This window comes from Bradysia coprophila, unplaced genomic scaffold, assembly GCF_014529535.1.
Source record: "Bradysia coprophila strain Holo2 unplaced genomic scaffold, BU_Bcop_v1 contig_476, whole genome shotgun sequence".
Lineage (NCBI taxonomy): Eukaryota > Metazoa > Arthropoda > Insecta > Diptera > Sciaridae > Bradysia > Bradysia coprophila.
Window position 1 is genome coordinate 1080076 of NW_023503727.1, and position 18703 is coordinate 1098778.

The window sequence follows — 18703 nt, forward strand, 5'->3', positions numbered from 1 at the left end:
ATTTGGCACAGTGGCTAAATTTCACTGAGTTTCACAGATTTTCATTGGAACTTATAGCTGAACATGGCTTCAGTGGACCTGCTTAGGCAAAAAATCGTGCATCTTAGAAAATCGTTATAACGATGATTGTAGGTTGTTCCGTATCGATTCCTGATTCTAAATTGATGTGGGGCCAAGACGGCAGCTCAATGGTTCTCTGGTTATGTCCCTTTTTTTCTATGATTTTTCTTCATTCGTAAGCGAGAAGAGATATCAATCCACTTCCAAAGGATAAGTTATAGAGAGATGTCTAAAATTTGGTGAAATTAATTTTTTGACATTTGAATCCAAAATGGCGGAAAAAAACTGATCAAAGTCGAAAAATATTTTTTTCCTGAAGGAAAATCTCGGAAACCGATGGAAAGACTGTAAATTCGGTAAAATTTTCTTTAGAAGGTTTATAGAGAATTCAAAGAGATACGTTTTCGTTTTTTATTTATTGAAATCGGGAAGCTCGTTCCGGAGATATGTCCGTAACAGTGAAGTCACCACATGTTCTTCATGTAAAAATACATCGAAATTATTATTTATTTATAGTAAAGTTGTATTTTCTGTACATTTTAGTGACTCAAGGCGTAACCGAGTTTCATATTTTCACGGAAACATGCTCCCTGTTCTAGAATTTAAGGATTTTGAAGGATCTCTGATTTTTTTTTGTGGATTCTCTTCAGGATTTATTGAACTGTTGAGGTGGTAGTGGGTCAGTTCCTAAAATTATGTCACTGCACATGCACAATATGTTCCCAGCTCTAGAACGTAAGTATTATGAAGGATATCTGAGGTTTTATTGGGTTCCTTCTGGACTTTTGGGATTGTTGAGGTTATATTATGCTAGTTCCTAAAGTTCCACCACTTTACATGGTATACCATGCTATCAGTTCTAGAATTTGAGTAATTTGTAGGATTTTTCAAGTTTTTCTGGGTTTCTTCTGGACTTTTTGGATTATAGAACTGGTCAGATCCTAAAATTTAACCATTATGGTGCATCATCTGGATATTCAGGATTATTGAGAGTCATCTTAGCAATCCCGTAAGTTCAAACGATATCCTAAGAAACCACAAAATTCTAGAACTGGGAAGATGGTAGACCATGTTGGATGGAGGAATTTTGAGAAACAAAATACTACCATCTCATTAACACCAGAAGACCAGAAGGAAACCCAGGAAAACTTGAAAAATCTTTCAAATTACGCAAATTCTAGAACGATACGGAACAACCTACAATAATCGTTATAACGATTTTCTAAGATGCACGATTAAGCCCTTTTTTCAGCCTAAGCAGGTCCACTACTAGGTTCAATCACTTTCAAAGATTTTTTTGACGATTCGTCACATTTTAGCGTTTTGTTAAATCGCCAAAGTGTAAAGAAACACCAAGAAAAATCGCCAAAGTGTGAACAAATTCAAATTCGCACTTTGCCGATTTTTCGTGGCGTTTCTTCACACTTTGGCGATTCTACTTGGCCTTTCGTAACATATTCTGACGATTTTTCTTTTTGGTTTATTGCCACAGAAAATCGCTAGAGTGAGTGTGAAGAAACGAATTAACTGTAAATGATGAAGAAAAATCGCCAGAGTGCGAACAAACGCCAAGCTGAAGAAATACGTTGAGACTACTGTTGAATTAAACTTTGTAGGAACTTTAAGAGTTTTGTATTCTGTACAATTCTGAAAAATAGATAAAAACGAAACCAACCGCAAGATGTCAAAATTTAAGACAAACAAAATTTTGATGATCTGACTTCACAGCTTTGATTTCAATTGAAGCAGTTGCCTAGTGGTTGTCTCTCTGTACTGACTCCATTTAAACGATCGCACAAAGTCATCAAATATCAGTTGGCGTGACGGAATCGTTGCATTGTAAAATATTCGAGTTCTTTGAGATCGAGAATTTTTAATGGGAACATGAAAACTGTCGAATCTGATGACATTACCTTTGCCAAACGTTTCCAACATTCTGAGATCGTTGTAGTAACCAAAAACGTGGAATTTCCAGACATTGGACTACATTTCTTGCGACTATCGCTCGATCCGCAATTACTTCACCTAAACCGAATATTGAGCCAGCGCTTAAAGTTGCGATTTCCATGAAAATCTTTTCGACCTGAACATAAGTGAGTCGAAGGTATAAGTAGAAATTAAAAGACGAAAGGACAGACGTTCCTGTCTCACCGTCTCATCGTGTTCTTTAGTTGAGGAATTGTGTAGTTTTTGTGGTTGAGGTTCACTGAAAGTAAAATGTGAGGAAGGGTGATGGCTATTCAGGTAACCATTTGGTTAAATAGGTTTGTTGAGGCTATAGATAAGATATTGAAAATCTACTGAGGCAATGACGACCTTGACCTTTACATGCTTCTGCCAGAGCTTATTTTTGGGGATTTTATTTCTGGGAAAATTCCGAATAATTTCGAGTTCCAAAAATTTTTCTCGGAATTTTTCAGAATTTAAATTCCCAAAAATAGTCCCTGTCTTCTGCACCGAAAACCGTTCATTTTATTAATGAAGCATTTTTTCGGTGCCCCCATGTAAAACATTGTACTCGGACAAAAAATGAAAAGTCGAGTTTTCGAGCGATTATTGTCATCTGCTTCGCCTCGTAGCATTAAACTTCACGCGAAAACCCGACTTTTCAACTTTTCCGTATTTTTGACGTAAATATCTACTTCACCTCACAGTTCGTGGTTGGACTTGAGCTGGCGTTATGTTCCAATTTATTGTTTAGTTGTGTTAACAGACGTAACAGACTTACTTTACTGAATCCGTTTTCACATATTGCCTTTCATTTCCATCATCAACGTCACTTACTGTCTCATCAATTAGGACGAAGGTTTTTCTACTGCCAACGGTGGTCTTAGACTTGAAATAAACGTAAATTTATCCCAAACTTAAAGGGCGTCAAAGGTGTACCACACAAACTTTTATCTTCAGATATTGCAGCATGTAACACTGTCCGCTCAGTAAGAAAAACGTTGTGGCCTGTTTCTTCTCATCATCATCGTATACACTGGCGTCCACTCCATATTCTCGTATCTTTGAAAATGTACAACATTCCAATATCTGCCATTGAGCGGTGGATCTTAGTTAATCATAATAAAACATTCTACATTGCACTGCACCTGCTGGTCTGTGAAGTGACCGAAGAAATAATCAAAGCGATTCAATGATGTTCGGATGTGTTCGCACTGAATATTCAAAGATTTTCTTAGTTCGTCAGTCAAGTCTTGTTCGTAAATGTACAGAAGTTCTGTGGGAACTATAAAGCGAAAGTGGAAATCAAAATAATTCGTTGGCCAACAATAACGTTTTGAACGTTTTATGCCACACATTGTTATGCTACGGACATTTTAGATTTTTACCACTAAAATGTTTGGCGTATCTACGCTACAGATTTACTAACTTGCAGCGCTACATGTTACACTCCTTCGGTTTCCTAAAATCACTCCATCTAATCCAAAACGATCTCCAGGCACAAGGGCATACAGAACATTGTCAGCGACTCTTCCTTCGTCCTATCGATAATCAATTTTAAAATTATGAATCGATGCACTTAACGACAACTAATGCAGTACTGCGGAGTAAACTTTCTTGCTGACATTGACTTCACCGTCAAGAATAAAATACAATGCCGACGGATGATGTCCCTCGCGTAGTATAACTCTTCCGGCATTGCAGTATAAGAAGTGGCAGATTTCCATCAAATGACCTCGGAAAGTCTGTTGAAAGAGCAGATTCTTATTTGAATCATTTTCGTCAAAGAGTTCTTGGTGTTTTCACCTCTGGAATCGTTTCAAAGCATTTCAACGAATGTATAACTGCAGTTAACTGCTCTTTCTCTGCCGTCGTCCTATCCTGATTCGGTTTATTGAAAATCGATTTTTCCTATGAAGTAAAGTTGAACGTCAAGAAAATTGAGCCGGCATGGTGTGTGGCTAGGATACGTACTCTCAAAGTTAAAATGCCTTTCCTACCAGAACGTCGAACAATGATGTTGATATTCCGTCGTGGATTACTACCCAATGTTACGTCTTCAATCGCACTTAGCCAGTAGGCATTTACAATTACCTTTCTACATAAAGTCTTGAAACGAAATTTTGCTAGTTGTTTTCTCCGAAGTAATTCCTTCTGCAGGATTGGGGAAAATGTTCCGTTTTACATGCTGCATTTTCAATGTCGTAAACTTACTTTTGCTGCGCGATCCATTGGTTGTAAATTGTATGCGTAATTTTGGTATTGTTAACAAGAATTCCGGCGAGTTATTGAATTATTTAGTCGGACAACTATACGAGTTCTAAAGCTACTTAGGTCATATAACGAAAATTGTAGTGAAAATTCCTTCATCGAAATAAATGGTGAAAAGTGACTATTGACTATGAAAATGCCCTAAATATTAGCATCAACCTTTTACAAACAGTCTGTCAATATGATGAATCTATTACTTCTATTGTTTAAGATATTGCCTAGGGTCAAATATACACTAATATCTTTGACCTCATTTTTACAAATCGTATCCCATGCGTGTTGTTGTAAGTACTCACTTTTAACACTTACAGTGTGTCCTTCCAGAAGTCCATATTGCACGTTCAACAGTACAATTAATACACTTCCAACTTACCAAAATGTATGTGTACCGTAAAGTTTCTGAATTACTAAAGAGCAGATAAGGGCCGATTACTTTGCTGACGATGATTTGTTGTGCAACATCTGAAAAGATCAAGATTAACAGTAATGGCAAGTACACGCGCGCTGACGTTCATTTTATATGTATCAAGTGTGGTCTATAAAATGTAGTTACTTTGTCGTCGGGTGATACGAGAGACATAAGCAAAGTTGAATACATTGGTAGATTCTATTTCAGCATACGCTTACGAATAGTCGCTCGCTAGAGCACTATTCGCACACGGAGACGGCTTTTATCATATATCTAGCCTCTCAATAAGAAATCTCGATAAATATTCAGACTTTGTCGTTCATTTGTATTCTAGTTATCAGTCAAAAAAAAACATTTACTGCTTAATCGTATCAGTGGTTCTGATTAATCCACTATGTGTTACCTGAAAAGCACTGCTCCTAGCATTAATATAGGAAATTTTCAGCATAATTGACGCTTGTTGATTCAGTGTTAATGCAAAGAGCTGCACGAACGGAATTTTGAAAACCGACACATTTTCTGTTTCTGTGTTTTACTGGAGTTTCTGATTCTCCATATAAAAATACAAGCAAAATTCACAAAAAACCAGGAAACCACGAAACAGAAAATGTGTTGGTTTTCAAAATTCCGCGAGTGTATGATATAGTCGCAGATTTGCGAAAACCTGGACTTGGATCACAATCTCTTCGGGATGCAATTTAGTTTCGGGGTTTCGAAATTTTCCTAATTTTTAAAAAAAGCTAAAAGATTTCTTTTCGCGCAGCATGGCGGGCGAATATGGTACAATTTACTTTTTACACGTAGAACATAGTTCATTCAATGGAATTGGTTTCCCAATAGGTTTTTCGAAACAGAAATTCTTATCTTCAATGATGTTTGACCTCTCTTGAATATTCAGTTCAAGATTATAAGCGAATTTATTTAAATGCAAGTTGGCTCAACAAACTATTCATTCTCCTGATGTCAACCAGCTATATTGGAAACTAAATCAAATTGTAAGTTTGAAGTGGAAAAATAAATTGTTTCAAATTGTAAAAGTGATTAATGCGATGGGATCGTTCGTAGAGTATGTTAACAAGTACATGTGTTTTCAATAGTAAATTTAACATATTTCACCTCCACGTGTGGAAAGAGGGCGTTTGCACCTTTTACTTCTAACACGACAGAGTAAAGTTAAAGTTTATTTTACTCTGCCGTGCTTCTAAAATTGCATACTTGCATAGTTGTTAACGTGTTACAGACGGCAATCGTATGACCAGTATTATTATGGGATCTATTACTTCCGTCGATCAAAGTAATCGTCGATTGGTTGATTTCAAATCTTGTACTTCAATTTTTTTAAACATGCATTTCACTATATAAAGAACCATTTTACCCAGAGTCTGTCATTATTTTGGTCGTCGTTATCGATAACAGATGAATAGCCGTATGTGACAGGTTTATGATTTCAGTCTAATTGCAGAATTGAAACAACGTGACCGTGACATACTTTATGAATGATCTTTAAACTTTGTGGGGGCTAGCAATTATTAGTTTCTAGTGGATTAAGTAATTGCTTGCAAATGTGTTGATTTGATTAGTAGGAACTTTGTAATCCCACAGGGAAAACAATAGATTTCCAAGCTAGTACGTAATTTACTGTCATTATCTTTACAGCTACCGTTCGCCATGACTTCGATCAATCCAGTAAAGGTGATAGGGTTGGCGTTGTTGTTAGCTGCACAAATCTTTGAAATACCCGCAGAAAGAAACAAAAGATCTGTCGATATCCTGAACTTGAACTTGAACCCCACACCGGACGTTGCCGCTGAAAACGCATTTAATGCTGACCCAGTTTCTTGGTTGGGCAAAAATTCAATTAGCAGTGTGGCTATATTCACGTACGCACTCAACCAACGAACCCGTGTGAATTTACGCAATGGCGAAATATTTTCGTTCCGATTTGCAAGGGTGGGAACCAACAAATACGTTTACTATGCTACACCGGAGTCAAGTGCCGGTGTTAAGGGCTATTGGCTGAATACTGCCGACAAGATTACCATTAACTTGAATGACGGTCCTGCATTCGTTTTTACCGGTGAACTTCAGGGATGCTCAATACATGCAAAAGTTGTTTCCAATAAATTGGAAGTGTTCCATCGCAACCGACAGCATCTGCATCAAATTTACCTCGATGCTAATCGACAGGCCATCGATGGAAACGGTGCGCCAATACGAGAATTGGCCGGTGTTACAAGATTCTTGGACAAAAATCGGAACGAAATTACGGCAGTGGCAAACGGTAAAATTTCTTTGAATAACGGCATTTTGGACAGATATGGAAATCGAATAACGACAATCAATGGAAAGGAAGTGGAGAATTTGATAAACGATAATGTAGACCGAGGAACGGACGAGATATGTCAATTCCTCAATTATGATTTAAGAGGAGGAAGATCCGTGTCTTGGGAACAATACAGTTCCAATCTTCCCGCCAACTATGAAGCAGACCTTGCAGCTCATCGCACCGGACCGAAATTTACGACACCGTTTATATTTCGCAAGGACGGCGTGTGGTCTTTTGTATCGCAACAAATTCAATACAGCGGTTCTGGTGGTGCTCCGGCTAGAGGACAAATCTACGATTTCCAATTCACTGGCAAAGGCTATTTGACCCATCTGGATTAGACAATGGCCATAAATTTCCATCCTTTGCTACATGCTCTCTATGAATTGAATTGGATCAATAAATTCGATTAGAAGAAGACATTCAAAAACCTCTGCTCAACATTCATAACCTTAGAATGAGATCTCCTAGTTATGTTAATAGATGACGAATCCGCAATAAAAAAAAATGTCCGTCCGTCCGTCCGTCTGTGACCCCTATAGCTTGAGTAAATCACAACCTTTTTTGAAAATTCTTTTTTTTCCCGATTGGTATCGACAAAAGTAAGGTCAAGTTCGAAAATGGGCATGGTAGGGTCGGCCCTTCCAGAGCTAGGGCCCTATAGGTGTTTGTCAGTCTTTCAACGATATCTACCGAAATACGCACGCAATGGCTGCTTGTGATATATCAAATGAAAGGTATTGACGAGTAGAACAAAGTTGCTGAACATTATTTTTGGGTAAGATGCAACGTGGGCTTGTTGGGAGGGCTCAAAGGTCGGTACTCGGCCCTAAGTGTTTTTTGCACATAAATCGAGTAAATCTCATCCGATTTTGCTAGTCTTTGTTTCATTTGAGAGATAATTGAATGCCGAATAGAATGATGGCAAAAAAAGTTTTAAATTTGGGCCCTTGCACTAAGGCCGCTACTCGGCCCTAAGTGCTTTCTGCACATAAATCGAGTAAATCTCAACCGATTTTGCTAGTTTTTGTTTCATTTGAGAGGTAATTGAATACCCAATGGAAACATGGCAAAAAATTCGTAATTGCGCTATGCGCAATTTTAAAAATGAACACTTTCAGTAAATTTGACCATGCTCAACTTGACTTGCATTTTGGTAACAGACGCATTAGAGGGTTGTAGACGTATTAGGGGTCCGGGTGTATTACGGCTACGGACGTATTATGGTTACGGACGAAATAGGATTACGGGTCGTACGGGGCTAGGTCGCAGCAAACACTCCGACTGTTCTGATGCCTTGTTTTAATGGAAAATTGTGCCTCTGTTCTCTATTCTTTTGCTTTGGTAACAACAGTTCAGTGCTTTGGTAAAAACTTATGAAATAATTGAGTCACTTTTTGTTTTTGTGGAGGTTAGCAAACTATTCGACTTCTTCCCCTTCGCCCTAACTGTCCTAAATTATTTGGTAACGACCGACCACATACTCCCATAAGAACAAATGTAAAGCTTCATACTTTTTGGATATCTCAAATCATAGAGTTGTACTCCGAAAGGGGCAATGTAAGCGCTTATGCTAGTCTGGACTCAACAATCCCATGGACAGACTGACATGTATAAAAAGATCATCGCTACCATACTATCTTTCGAGTGTTACTGTATGACTCAAATATCCTACATTCGCGTTTAAGAGTCAATTCTAAATTTTGGGAAAAACAAACACTCACGACACAAACGTTTCTCTGATGATTTTCAAAAACTTTTCTGTTCTGGATAGCCTACAAAATTCCCAAGAATTTAAGCCCAGTTGACCAAAAATCGAATCATTTTCTAGATGAAGTTACGAATTTTCCAGCTCAAGATCAACTCAATTTTTCATAGTCGACGAACTTTGACGACTCAGGAAGAAGAATTTTTCGACAAACTTCTTCCGGATTTTATTTTTTTCTGTTGTATTCGACTCCAATTAGTAGAATAGGACTGATACAGCTAGCAAAAATCTCAAAGAAGTTTTTTGGTAGAGGTCGAAATAGGTGGAAGGCAGAAAACTCGAAAATTTAGCTTCTATGATTTGTCGCAAATTGTAAATGAATTTTTCCAACGCACTTCAAGCAAAAGTGGTACTCTAAATAGGGTACTGAAACTTGACAGTGCTCCATACAAAATTTTACACTGTAAAAAGAGTGGGGATAAAATTTCATACAAAATAAATTAAGATTGGCTCACCTAGTTTGTGTATATTACGTTGGTGGAAGCACGGGGTTTCAGGGGGTTTCGAACATTTAGTTTTTTCATGTTGCAGATATTGCAGTGTCAAATTCTGTCTGAGATGTGACATATTTGCAAGGTATTGGCCTTTTTCACAAAGTATAATCAACGTAACCTTCGTAAAAAGAATCTTGAATCTGACAAGAGCACAACAAGAGCCAACGCGTAAAAAACAAATGTTCAAAACCCCCTGCTGAACCGTGGCGATCCTCTTGTCAAACGGACAGTACATAAACAAATTCCATCATTTATAGTACTCTATTTGTCAGGTGTCAATCGAAGCACTTTTGCTTGGAGTGCGTTGATTTTTCAAAATTTTTGAAATTGATTTTTGATACAGCTATCAAAAATTAGTTAATATCACATTTTTGTTTTATGTAGGATCTGATATTTCTAGTCCCACAGACTCTGACAGCTGTTATATTGAATGAAATATTTGAATTTTTTCCCAGTCGAAATTTTTGTCGCACACATGTAACGACCAGTTTACTGGGATACAAACCAAAAAACCATTCAATATCAAGACAAATCTGTGGATCTAGAAATTATGTAGAATCTGTTGAAAACGAAAATGTGATTTAAAGTAAATTTTTTTAAGTGTATCTTGGGACGATAACAATTTTTTGTGTACTACGCCACTCTCGATCCTTTATCCATCGCACAGCCCTACTATATATTGCCTCAGATATTTTAAACCAATTAAGGCTCGGAACAAGTCAGGCCAGTCTGAACCTCGGACCTAAGTAGCTGAACTAGCTGAAACAAGTAATTCCATCAAAAATGTACCAGTTATAAATACAGAATTTATTGTTGTTCCAGCTAAACTGAATAAGTGACATAATTCACGCCGTAAGTGCGGTCGAAATTCAAAATCTTTCTCACGTAAGTCTTTCTAACGCAGCGTCATTTTCATACAAGGAAGCGTTAAAATCTATTTTTCGGTTCACTTCTTCATCGACTTGTTCACTTGAAATTCAAATTTTAGGCACTCTTACGGCGTGAATACCCTAAGAACACATATAAATACTCCGAATATTCATCTTCAAAGTGGCTTCAAGCAGTTCCATCCCATCAATTAGGTCTCTTGCTGGATAACGACTCAGCTAGGATCGCGGTCGCGCTACGTCTTGGTACCAAAGTATGCAAACCGCATCAATGCATCTGCGGCGAAATGGTCGATCCCAAAGGTTACCACGCACTCACTTGTAACAAGACGAAGGGTAAATACGCTCAACATGCCGAAATAAACAAAATATTTTCGATGGCCTTCAGTTCAGCGGGTGTTCCCACCGACCTTGAACCTTATGGACTCTCTCGTCGTGATGGCAAAAGACCAGACGGTTTAACGTGCTATCCTTGGAGCCGTGGTAGATCTTTAATATGGGACGTTACCGTGGTCAATACAACCGCTTCTTCCTATTTGAACCTGACATCGGCGCAATGTGGATCTGCGGCTGACCAAGCTGAGCGAGCTAAGCACAATAATTACTTAGACCTCAAACAACACTATGAGTTCACGCCACTAGCTTTCGAAACTTTTGGCGCCGTCGGGCCCGAAACACAAATTTTCCTCAAGAAGTTGGGTAACCTTATGAAGAAGAAGACAGGTGAGAATAGATCGCTCGATTTCCTCTTGCAGCGCATTTCAATAGCGATTCAGAGGGGCAACTCCTGCAGCATCCGTGATACTTTCGGTGATATTAACTTAGAAAACAATGTATTTATGTAAAATGGGGGAAAAAAACAAAAAGTGTGAATAACACAAGATACAAAAAAAAACGAGCCATCAGAACAGTCGGAGCGTTTGCTGCGACTGAGCCCCGTACAAACCCGTATATCTATTGCGTACGTGACCCTAGTGCGTCTGTCACCCTACTTTGACCGTAAGCCTATTGCGCCGGTTAATGTAGTTAAAGTAAAATTATTATGTAATATGTACATCTTACAAATTGCGCATAGCGCAATTACGAAGCCCCGTACGACGTTCCTTTCAAATGAAACAAAAATTTCAAATCGCCCTAAAATTTTATTTTTTTGAAGGGCCTAGTATCGGCCTCAGTCCGAGGACCCAAATTTAAAAATTTTTTCAACTACATTCTATTCGGCCTTTGATTAGCTTCCAAATGAAACAAAAATTATGAAAAACGGATGAAACTTGCTCGAGTTATATGTAAAATACACATAGGGCCCTAGTAGCGGCCTTAGGCCAAGGACCAAAATTTAATTTTTTTTCAACAACATTCTATTCGGCCTTTGATTACCTTCCAAATGAACCAAAAATTACGAAAAACGGATGAAATATACTCGAGTTATATGTGAAATACACATAGGGCCCTAGTAGTGGCCTTAGTCCAAGGACCAAAATTTAATTTTTTTTCAACAACATTCTATTCGGCCTTTGATTACCTTCCAAATGAAACAAAAATTACGAAAAACGGATGAAATATACTCGAGTTATATGTGAAATACACATAGGGCCCTAGTAGCGGCCTTAGGCCAAGGACCCAAATTTAATTTTTTTTCAACAACATTCTATTCGGCATTCGATTACCTTCCAAATCAAACAAAAATTACGAAAAACGAATAAAATTTACTCGAGTTCTATGTAAAATACACATAGGGCCCTAGTAGTGGCCTTAGTCCAAGGACCAAAATTTATTTTTTTTTCAACAACATTCTATTCCGCCTTTGATTACCTTCCAAATGAAACAAAAATTACGAAAAACGAATGAAATTTACTCGAGTTCTATGTAAAATACACATAACTCACGGTCCACTCACCCGATTTTAAAAAACTTTTTTTTCCTGGATTGGTATTGACAATACCTATCATTTGCCGTGTCATTTACATTTCTATCGTTTATTTTGCCATAAATATCACCAAAAGACCTTAAATCACTTAGGTGGCCCTAACTCACGAAGGGCCGACCCGAATATGCCCATCTTCGAACTTAGCCTCACTATTTCGACTATCTTTCAGGGAAAAAAAAATTTTTTGAAATCGGATTTGATTTACTCAAGATATCGACGTGACAGACGGACAGACGGACAGACGGACAGACAAAATTTTTATTGCAGATTCGTCACTTATGAACATAGGCAAACACTTTGCCCTTACCGTCTGCTTCGAATTCCATCAATTACACACGGCATCGTAATCCTATAAGCCCCTTTGTACTTCGTACGGGGCTAAAAATATTCATGCTATAAGGCTTATAGTATAAGCAGTGCTGTGCTATGAGTATTTATGCAACAATTTACGATGGACAAATGGCTAGCCTCTCTAGCAACCGTTTACAAAATTAGAAGGACAAAAATCACGCAACTCTCGCAGTCAGTGTTGCGAATGGTTTTGTATATTCACCCGAATTCTTACTGATTCACATACCTTAAAAGTGCTTTGGATACCTTCAGACATTTTTTATTGTAATTGAACTTCTGCATATAGGAACTTCTGCGTTGATGGAAAAAAGGTTTAAAAGCAGTAAAAAGACGAGGAACTTCCCGTTTCGCCCATATATAAAATTTTTCAGCTTTACATGAGATTTGTACACAACTGTACACAACCGGGGAAGCTTTTTCATCAGCGGAAGCCTAATCCGTAAAAGTAATGGTAATAAAACTTGAATGGTTTGCGCGCGTAGCAAACAACACACGTGTGTAAACTTTGTGACAACACTGCTACTCTGCTCGATGACAGATATGACAGACTAGGTTATGACATTATTTGCTGTCAACTTCCAACTTGGATCGTTCGTTTAAGTTTTTACAATAGTTTAATCTCAAATATTATGCTGGCGAGACAATTAATTCATCTGACAAGAAATTTTTCGTCGTTGAGTCGCCACCCGTCGATTGTCAACCAACACACGATACTATGCACACTGAATTCGGATAGTATTACGAGATTGTACTCGATTGATCTTAAGGATGAATCGTCGCCGGTCAAGACAGACGAAAAGGAGGACCGTAAGATGAAATTGATCAAATTGGAAATGGAAAGTATGCGTGAGGACGGCCGAGATATGCCCGATTTTAGTTTCATTAAAAAACAACATTGGAACGAAATGTTAAAGTTAGATAGCAAATCTGCCCGGCGAAAGTACTACAATTTCTTGTTCGTAACTCAAATGAAAGTGGAAGTGGAGAAGGTGAGTAAAACATTGGCAGTCAGCTGGTGTGCATACTTTGACAGAGGAATTTTTGATTTAGGCGAAAAAGCAACAAAAAGCGTTGGCAAACGCGGCATTTAAGGAGCAACAGGCAAATGATAAGCCCCCTTCTAGGTCAAGATTTCTGCTGCGCATTTATGACCAAACGATGAACAGATGGCGAAACAATAGGTACGTTAGATTTGCCGTAGGCGGCACATCTTGACACTGTGTTAATCTTATGTTCCTCTACAATGGTTTCAGACTGTTCCGTGCGATGCAATTCAGCGAGAAATTAGTTTTCGACTGTTCGTACGATGAGTATATGAACAGGCAAGAAGCAAAATCAGCAGCTAAGCAATTGATTGAAGTTTTTTCCGGAAATCGACTACACAGAGACCCGTTCGATTTACATTTCTGCAATGTAAACTTTAACAGCCCCACATTCGAAAGAGTACAGTCCCTCATACCGACTCTGCGCGATAGAGCATTTCCATTGCATTTACACGAGACAAGCTATTTGGATGTGTTCCCGAAAGATAAACTGGTCTACTTGACACCTCATTGCAAAACCGATCTGACCGATTACGATCCGGATGCCGTTTACATAATTGGCGCAATGGTCGACACAAGCAATCACGAACCATTGTCAATGATGAAAGCAAAGACATTGGGCATAAAGATGGCAAAACTTCCGTTGGAACGGTATTTAGATTGGGGACAGGGCGACAAAACGCTGACCCTCGATCAGATGTTGAAGATTATGTTGCAGTGGAGAGCGACCCAGAGCTGGGAGAAAGCACTGCAACATGTTCCGAGACGGAAGGTCATGAATAAAGACGTTGAAGTCCGAAAATGGACCGTAAATGCGAACAAATTCAAACCGAATTATCGAAACGAAAATTCTTTCGATTACGGGTTGGACTCAACGGGAAATGACAAATTCAAACGCAGTCCTGGAACGTACAAACAGTTCTCGAACAACCATTCATTCGATAATTGGTTGGACTCGATGGGAAATGACGTAAGCGGATTGTCGACTGCTGACAAATTCAAACGCAAACCTGGTACGTTCAATCAGTTTTCGAACGAAAGGAACACAAAACCAAAGTTTGACGTCAGACGAACTGATATCACGATCGAGTCGAAGGAGAAACCAGGAAATGACAATAGACAGTTGTCGAGCAAATGGAAAGAGAGACCTAGTTTCGACTCCAGTCAAACCGATGGCATCTCCAATAAAGTCAAGAAGCCTAATCGAACTGGTAGTAAGTCGCGGGTCGACATAAAAAAATTGTTGGATGAATGAGTCAATTGGCTCGGTCTAGTTTAGCTGTACAAATGTCGAAATAAATGAGACGAAGACACATTATTACTACTTTTCATGCTTTACACCACACAGTTCCATGAACTTGGCGTAACTTTTTATAATCAGTGTTGCGGACAGAGACGGAGCCAATTTCATCGAATCGAAGTAGAGTTCTACCAAGAGTGAATCTAGTGTTTTAGACGAGGTCTGTTTTTGTCCTTCTCCGTTTTTCTTATTGTAATAGCTGCTGTCGTTCCCGCAGTTTGATGAATCTGAATGCGTTCGTATGTCTTGTTTTCCAGGATGAGGTCTTCTTGAGAGAACTTCGAGGCGAGTTGGCAGCTGACAATGAGAGCTCTACGCAAGTGGTTCATCTCATTGTTAAGACGATGTCGCGCATTATGGATCTCCAACGGTTAAGTGCTGAAAAAGAGTCGAAGAGGAATTTTGTACGCAGAGGACTTGAAAAGGGTGTCGTTTTGGATCGTGACGTTGACGTTCAGAAAGTTGTTACTAAGCTTTTGAGCAACCCTTATGGCGATAGGGACGGTGTGTTGTGCTTCCAGGATTCCATTTACAAAGAGATGATGCAGCTAGAGTCAAAAGCCTTGGAAGGTGAGATGGTTGAGCTAAACCGTTTAGGCTCACAACAGAGGCGTTTTCTGAAGGCGATTGCGACCGAGTCCGTGTTTAAGATTAGCGTCGATTTTCTGACTGTTGAGAGGGCTGTCTGTATAAATCGGTGTGGTAGGCAGAATGAAGTCGTCTGGAAGGCTGCGTTGATTGAGAAGGAAACTCGAGACAAGTCAGTTAATGCTTGGGCACGGTTGACTGCGAATTTGAAAGGCGCGTGTAAGGATGATGATTTGTTTAAGGCCGGAAAGTCGTCCGCGATCGGCTGCTTGAGCTTCTCCAATGGTGGCACGGTCGATATCCCACCTACGCGCGAAAGTGATGCTCGCTCTTCGTCGACGTTTGCTGAAGCACCGCCTCAGTGTAGCTCGCGTAGGTTGTCCGACGTTTCTGATGAAGTAGAAAACGGCTATTCTGGTAATGATGGTTCCAATGGCATCCGAAATGCGGATGTCCAAGGTACTGACGCCTTGAAGTCCGTTGATGACCAAGCTGAGTTTACTGTCGAAGAGTTGTTGTGTTTGGTCAACTTAGAGAAGAGCAAGGCACACAGTGACGATGACGACGTACCTGAAAAGGTCTTAAACGACGTACCTGAAAAGATCTTGAACGACGTACCTGAAAAGATCTTGAACGGCGTACCTAGAGAGACCTCGAGTAGTGTGCATTTAGGCAAACCCGAGAAAGCCGAGAGCGACGGTGGAAAGAATGTTGGTTCGAACAATGGTGTCCCGTTGCGTGGAAATTTCGATGGAAAAGAAAACCGGTTCGAACGTAGCCGGGTCCGTTATCGTCGCCCTAGAGTGAAAGTTCCCTTTACCGACAGTAACGGGAGGAATTTAGTTCGTCGTCGCGACGGTCTGCATGCGCAAACTCCGTTCTCTTATGTCGGTCAGAACCCGTACGGTAATCGAGATTCGGAAGGTCGTTTGGGTTTTGCGGGCTACGAGCGTGATGTCCGTGGTCGTCGGTTTGTTAGGCGGCTGGATTATTGACCCATGGGCTCATCATCTCTTTGTTAAGGTGTGGATCTTTGTGAAGACTTTTCTCTTCTTAGTTTCAATTTTCTTTGATTTTCTTGATTTCAATTTCTTTGATTTTCTTAGTTTCAATTTTCTTGTAGTAGCAACCGTTGAAATTGTGTTGAGAATAAAATTTGTTCGACGATGAGTGAGTAGCCTTTTACTTTTACTTTTACTTTTGTTGTTCGTTGTCAAGCTGAGAAAAGGATTTCTGTTCTCGTGACTGCCTGAACCAGAAGTCGTGCTGTGTCTGATCTAGATCCGTGTCTGATTGTTTTTCTCCGTGCGTAAGTTTGAACTCGTTGAGGTATCAGCGTTTGTTTAACTAGATCTCGACTTTAGGAATTGTTGAGATTTTTCGCGACGAAGCTGATAAGAGAAGTGAGTCTGAAAACCGGATTGTTTCCTTCACGAGAAGCGAAGTGAGGTTTTTCCTGCTGTTTGCGTGCGTGTGTCCAGCTTCGTCCATCTGTCCGGCTATTGATTTTGGCGTGCGTTATGAGTGAGACTGAGGTGAGAGATTTTCCTACTTTTTCCATTATGACTACCTTTTTCCGTTGTAACTGCGTTTTCCGTCTGACATGGAGTTTGTCATATGTGTTTTTTGTATCGTTGTTGTGCGTTGTGGTGTCTTGCTGCTGAGGAAGAGACGATCAACCGTTCGATCGAAATTTCTTATTAATGTCATTTCGGACGTACGTCCAAATGTCCTGACATTGTACACACTTCGCGTTCAATTGTACATGTCCCCTGTATCGATGGCACATTTAGGAGACCTCTATGGACTGTTTGCCACCGACTGATGAGTAGCAGTTCCTAGAGCTCCTAAATGACGAAACAGGTTGTCTCTGTTTAGAACTTGATTTTATCAAGATCACCTTCTCCTTAACGGAGTCCCATGTATAGGCTCCAACGAGAGTTCTTGTTTGTTACGTTTGTCTGAAGCTACATGTCATATTATACTTGAATGGTCCGTTGCCAATTTGCAACGTTAAAAAACTGAGTGAATTTGTGCACTCCTTGACTGACTCGGTTTTAGATGTTAAAGTATGATTTTAGGAAATTTAAATTTTTGTTGGAAGGTCTGTCGTGGCGGCCAAGTTGTCAATTTGCGCATTTTCCGTTAAATAAGGTACTTATCGAACTTATCGATTTTTTGTCAAATATCAGCAGAAATACGAAAAATAAGAAACTCGTGTATCGGGCGTAACACCAAACGTAACACTAAACCAAAACTTGTGCACAATTAGCAACAGCTGAACTTCACCAGTTGATCTACAAACTCACTCTACTTGTAAAATAAGGATTCAAAACACATTCTAAATAACGAGTTTACTACAGTCATACGTGTTTTGTGCGCACATAGATGACCTTAATGTTGGTGTTCTTCACTGTGTAGCTTGCCTTTGAATTGTTTTCGATATAAAGGTATTGTCTCTGTCGACCAGCTGTTCGTGATTCTGCACAAGCTTTATGTTTAATTGGTTTAATTAGGGTAATCCAACTTAATTATGCTCCTCATCCACATTTTTTGTCGTTTACTCCAGAATCCGATTGCAACTCAACTTCTGATATTCCCTGTTATTTTGTGGAATATTAACTCGAGATATGGTTCGGGTGGTAACGAAACGGAACAAAATACTTTCCTATGGTCCTCATCGACAAAATACTTTCCTATGGTCCTCATCGACAAAATACTTTCCTATGGTCCTCATCGACAAAATACTCAGCTAAACCTAGAAAGTTTTCTGCTGCAGATGTTTTCCTCTCGTAAGAAATGTTCCAAAACCTTACCACCCAGGCGCGCCGACTTTTGTTTTGGGTGTTGGGTGCTAGCGCTCAAAGATAAATTCTCATTTCAAAGCCTATTAGAAAGCGTAGCACGAAATTTCAGCAGATACGGATGTTCCTGTTACGTCATAATGTCGCATCAATAATAGCTCTGAGTATTACGCATATTAAAGTTCGATAAGTTAGTGACATAAAATTGAAGACTTTAGCGCCGTAGGCGAAATTTTGTAATTGAAATTTCTAAGTTTTTCTAATCGGAAACGATGACAAAAATTATAATTTTATACAATGTTTTCCTGACCACCAGATCTACTCCAATTTGTTTGAGCATAGGGTTTTATATCCCTTCTTTGGAGGAAGAATTGTTAGGATGACATAATCGAGATTAACAAGATTTTCTTCTACAGCTCTTGAAGCGACTTTGGATGTAGCTAACATATACCACGTAACAAATGATCTCTTTTCCATTTAATAGCTCCTCACGATATTTACAAAGAGCATAATGGGCCAAATAAAATG

At 39.2% G+C, this 18703-nt stretch overlaps 3 protein-coding genes across 5 annotated transcripts; 2 read left to right on the forward strand and 1 right to left on the reverse strand.

The window, feature by feature from the left end:
* Positions 1-1774: 1774 nt before the first annotated feature.
* Positions 1775-4332, reverse strand: LOC119082622. Its single transcript, XM_037192184.1, has 11 exons — positions 4222-4332; positions 3982-4161; positions 3814-3918; positions 3609-3752; positions 3437-3548; positions 3156-3292; positions 2956-3096; positions 2789-2895; positions 2212-2266; positions 1974-2143; positions 1775-1915 (listed from the first exon to the last, which is right to left on the reverse strand). The coding sequence occupies exons 1-11, from the start codon at positions 4237-4239 to the stop codon at positions 1783-1785; spliced, it is 1302 nt and encodes a 433-aa protein (XP_037048079.1). The 5' UTR covers positions 4240-4332; the 3' UTR covers positions 1775-1782.
* Positions 4333-5613: 1281 nt separating this feature from the next.
* LOC119082630 lies at positions 5614-7431 on the forward strand. The gene is made up of 2 exons (XM_037192196.1): positions 5614-5682; positions 6344-7431. The coding sequence occupies exon 2, from the start codon at positions 6356-6358 to the stop codon at positions 7352-7354; it is 999 nt and encodes a 332-aa protein (XP_037048091.1). The 5' UTR covers positions 5614-5682; positions 6344-6355; the 3' UTR covers positions 7355-7431.
* Positions 7432-12995: 5564 nt separating this feature from the next.
* Positions 12996-14799, forward strand: LOC119082619 (mitochondrial ribonuclease P protein 1 homolog). 3 transcript variants are annotated; one of them, XM_037192179.1, is made up of 5 exons: positions 12998-13429; positions 13491-13623; positions 13696-14336; positions 14421-14579; positions 14625-14799. In XM_037192179.1, the coding sequence occupies exons 1-5, from the start codon at positions 13070-13072 to the stop codon at positions 14736-14738; spliced, it is 1407 nt and encodes a 468-aa protein (XP_037048074.1). In that variant the 5' UTR covers positions 12998-13069; the 3' UTR covers positions 14739-14799. The 3 variants fall into 3 exon arrangements, with proteins under 3 accessions (XP_037048073.1, XP_037048074.1, XP_037048075.1); XM_037192178.1 differs by having other exon boundaries at positions 12996-13429; positions 13491-13621; positions 13694-14336; positions 14421-14799; XM_037192180.1 differs by lacking the exon at positions 14625-14799 and having other exon boundaries at positions 12999-13429; positions 13696-14356; positions 14436-14599.
* The last annotated feature ends 3904 nt before the right edge of the window (positions 14800-18703 follow it).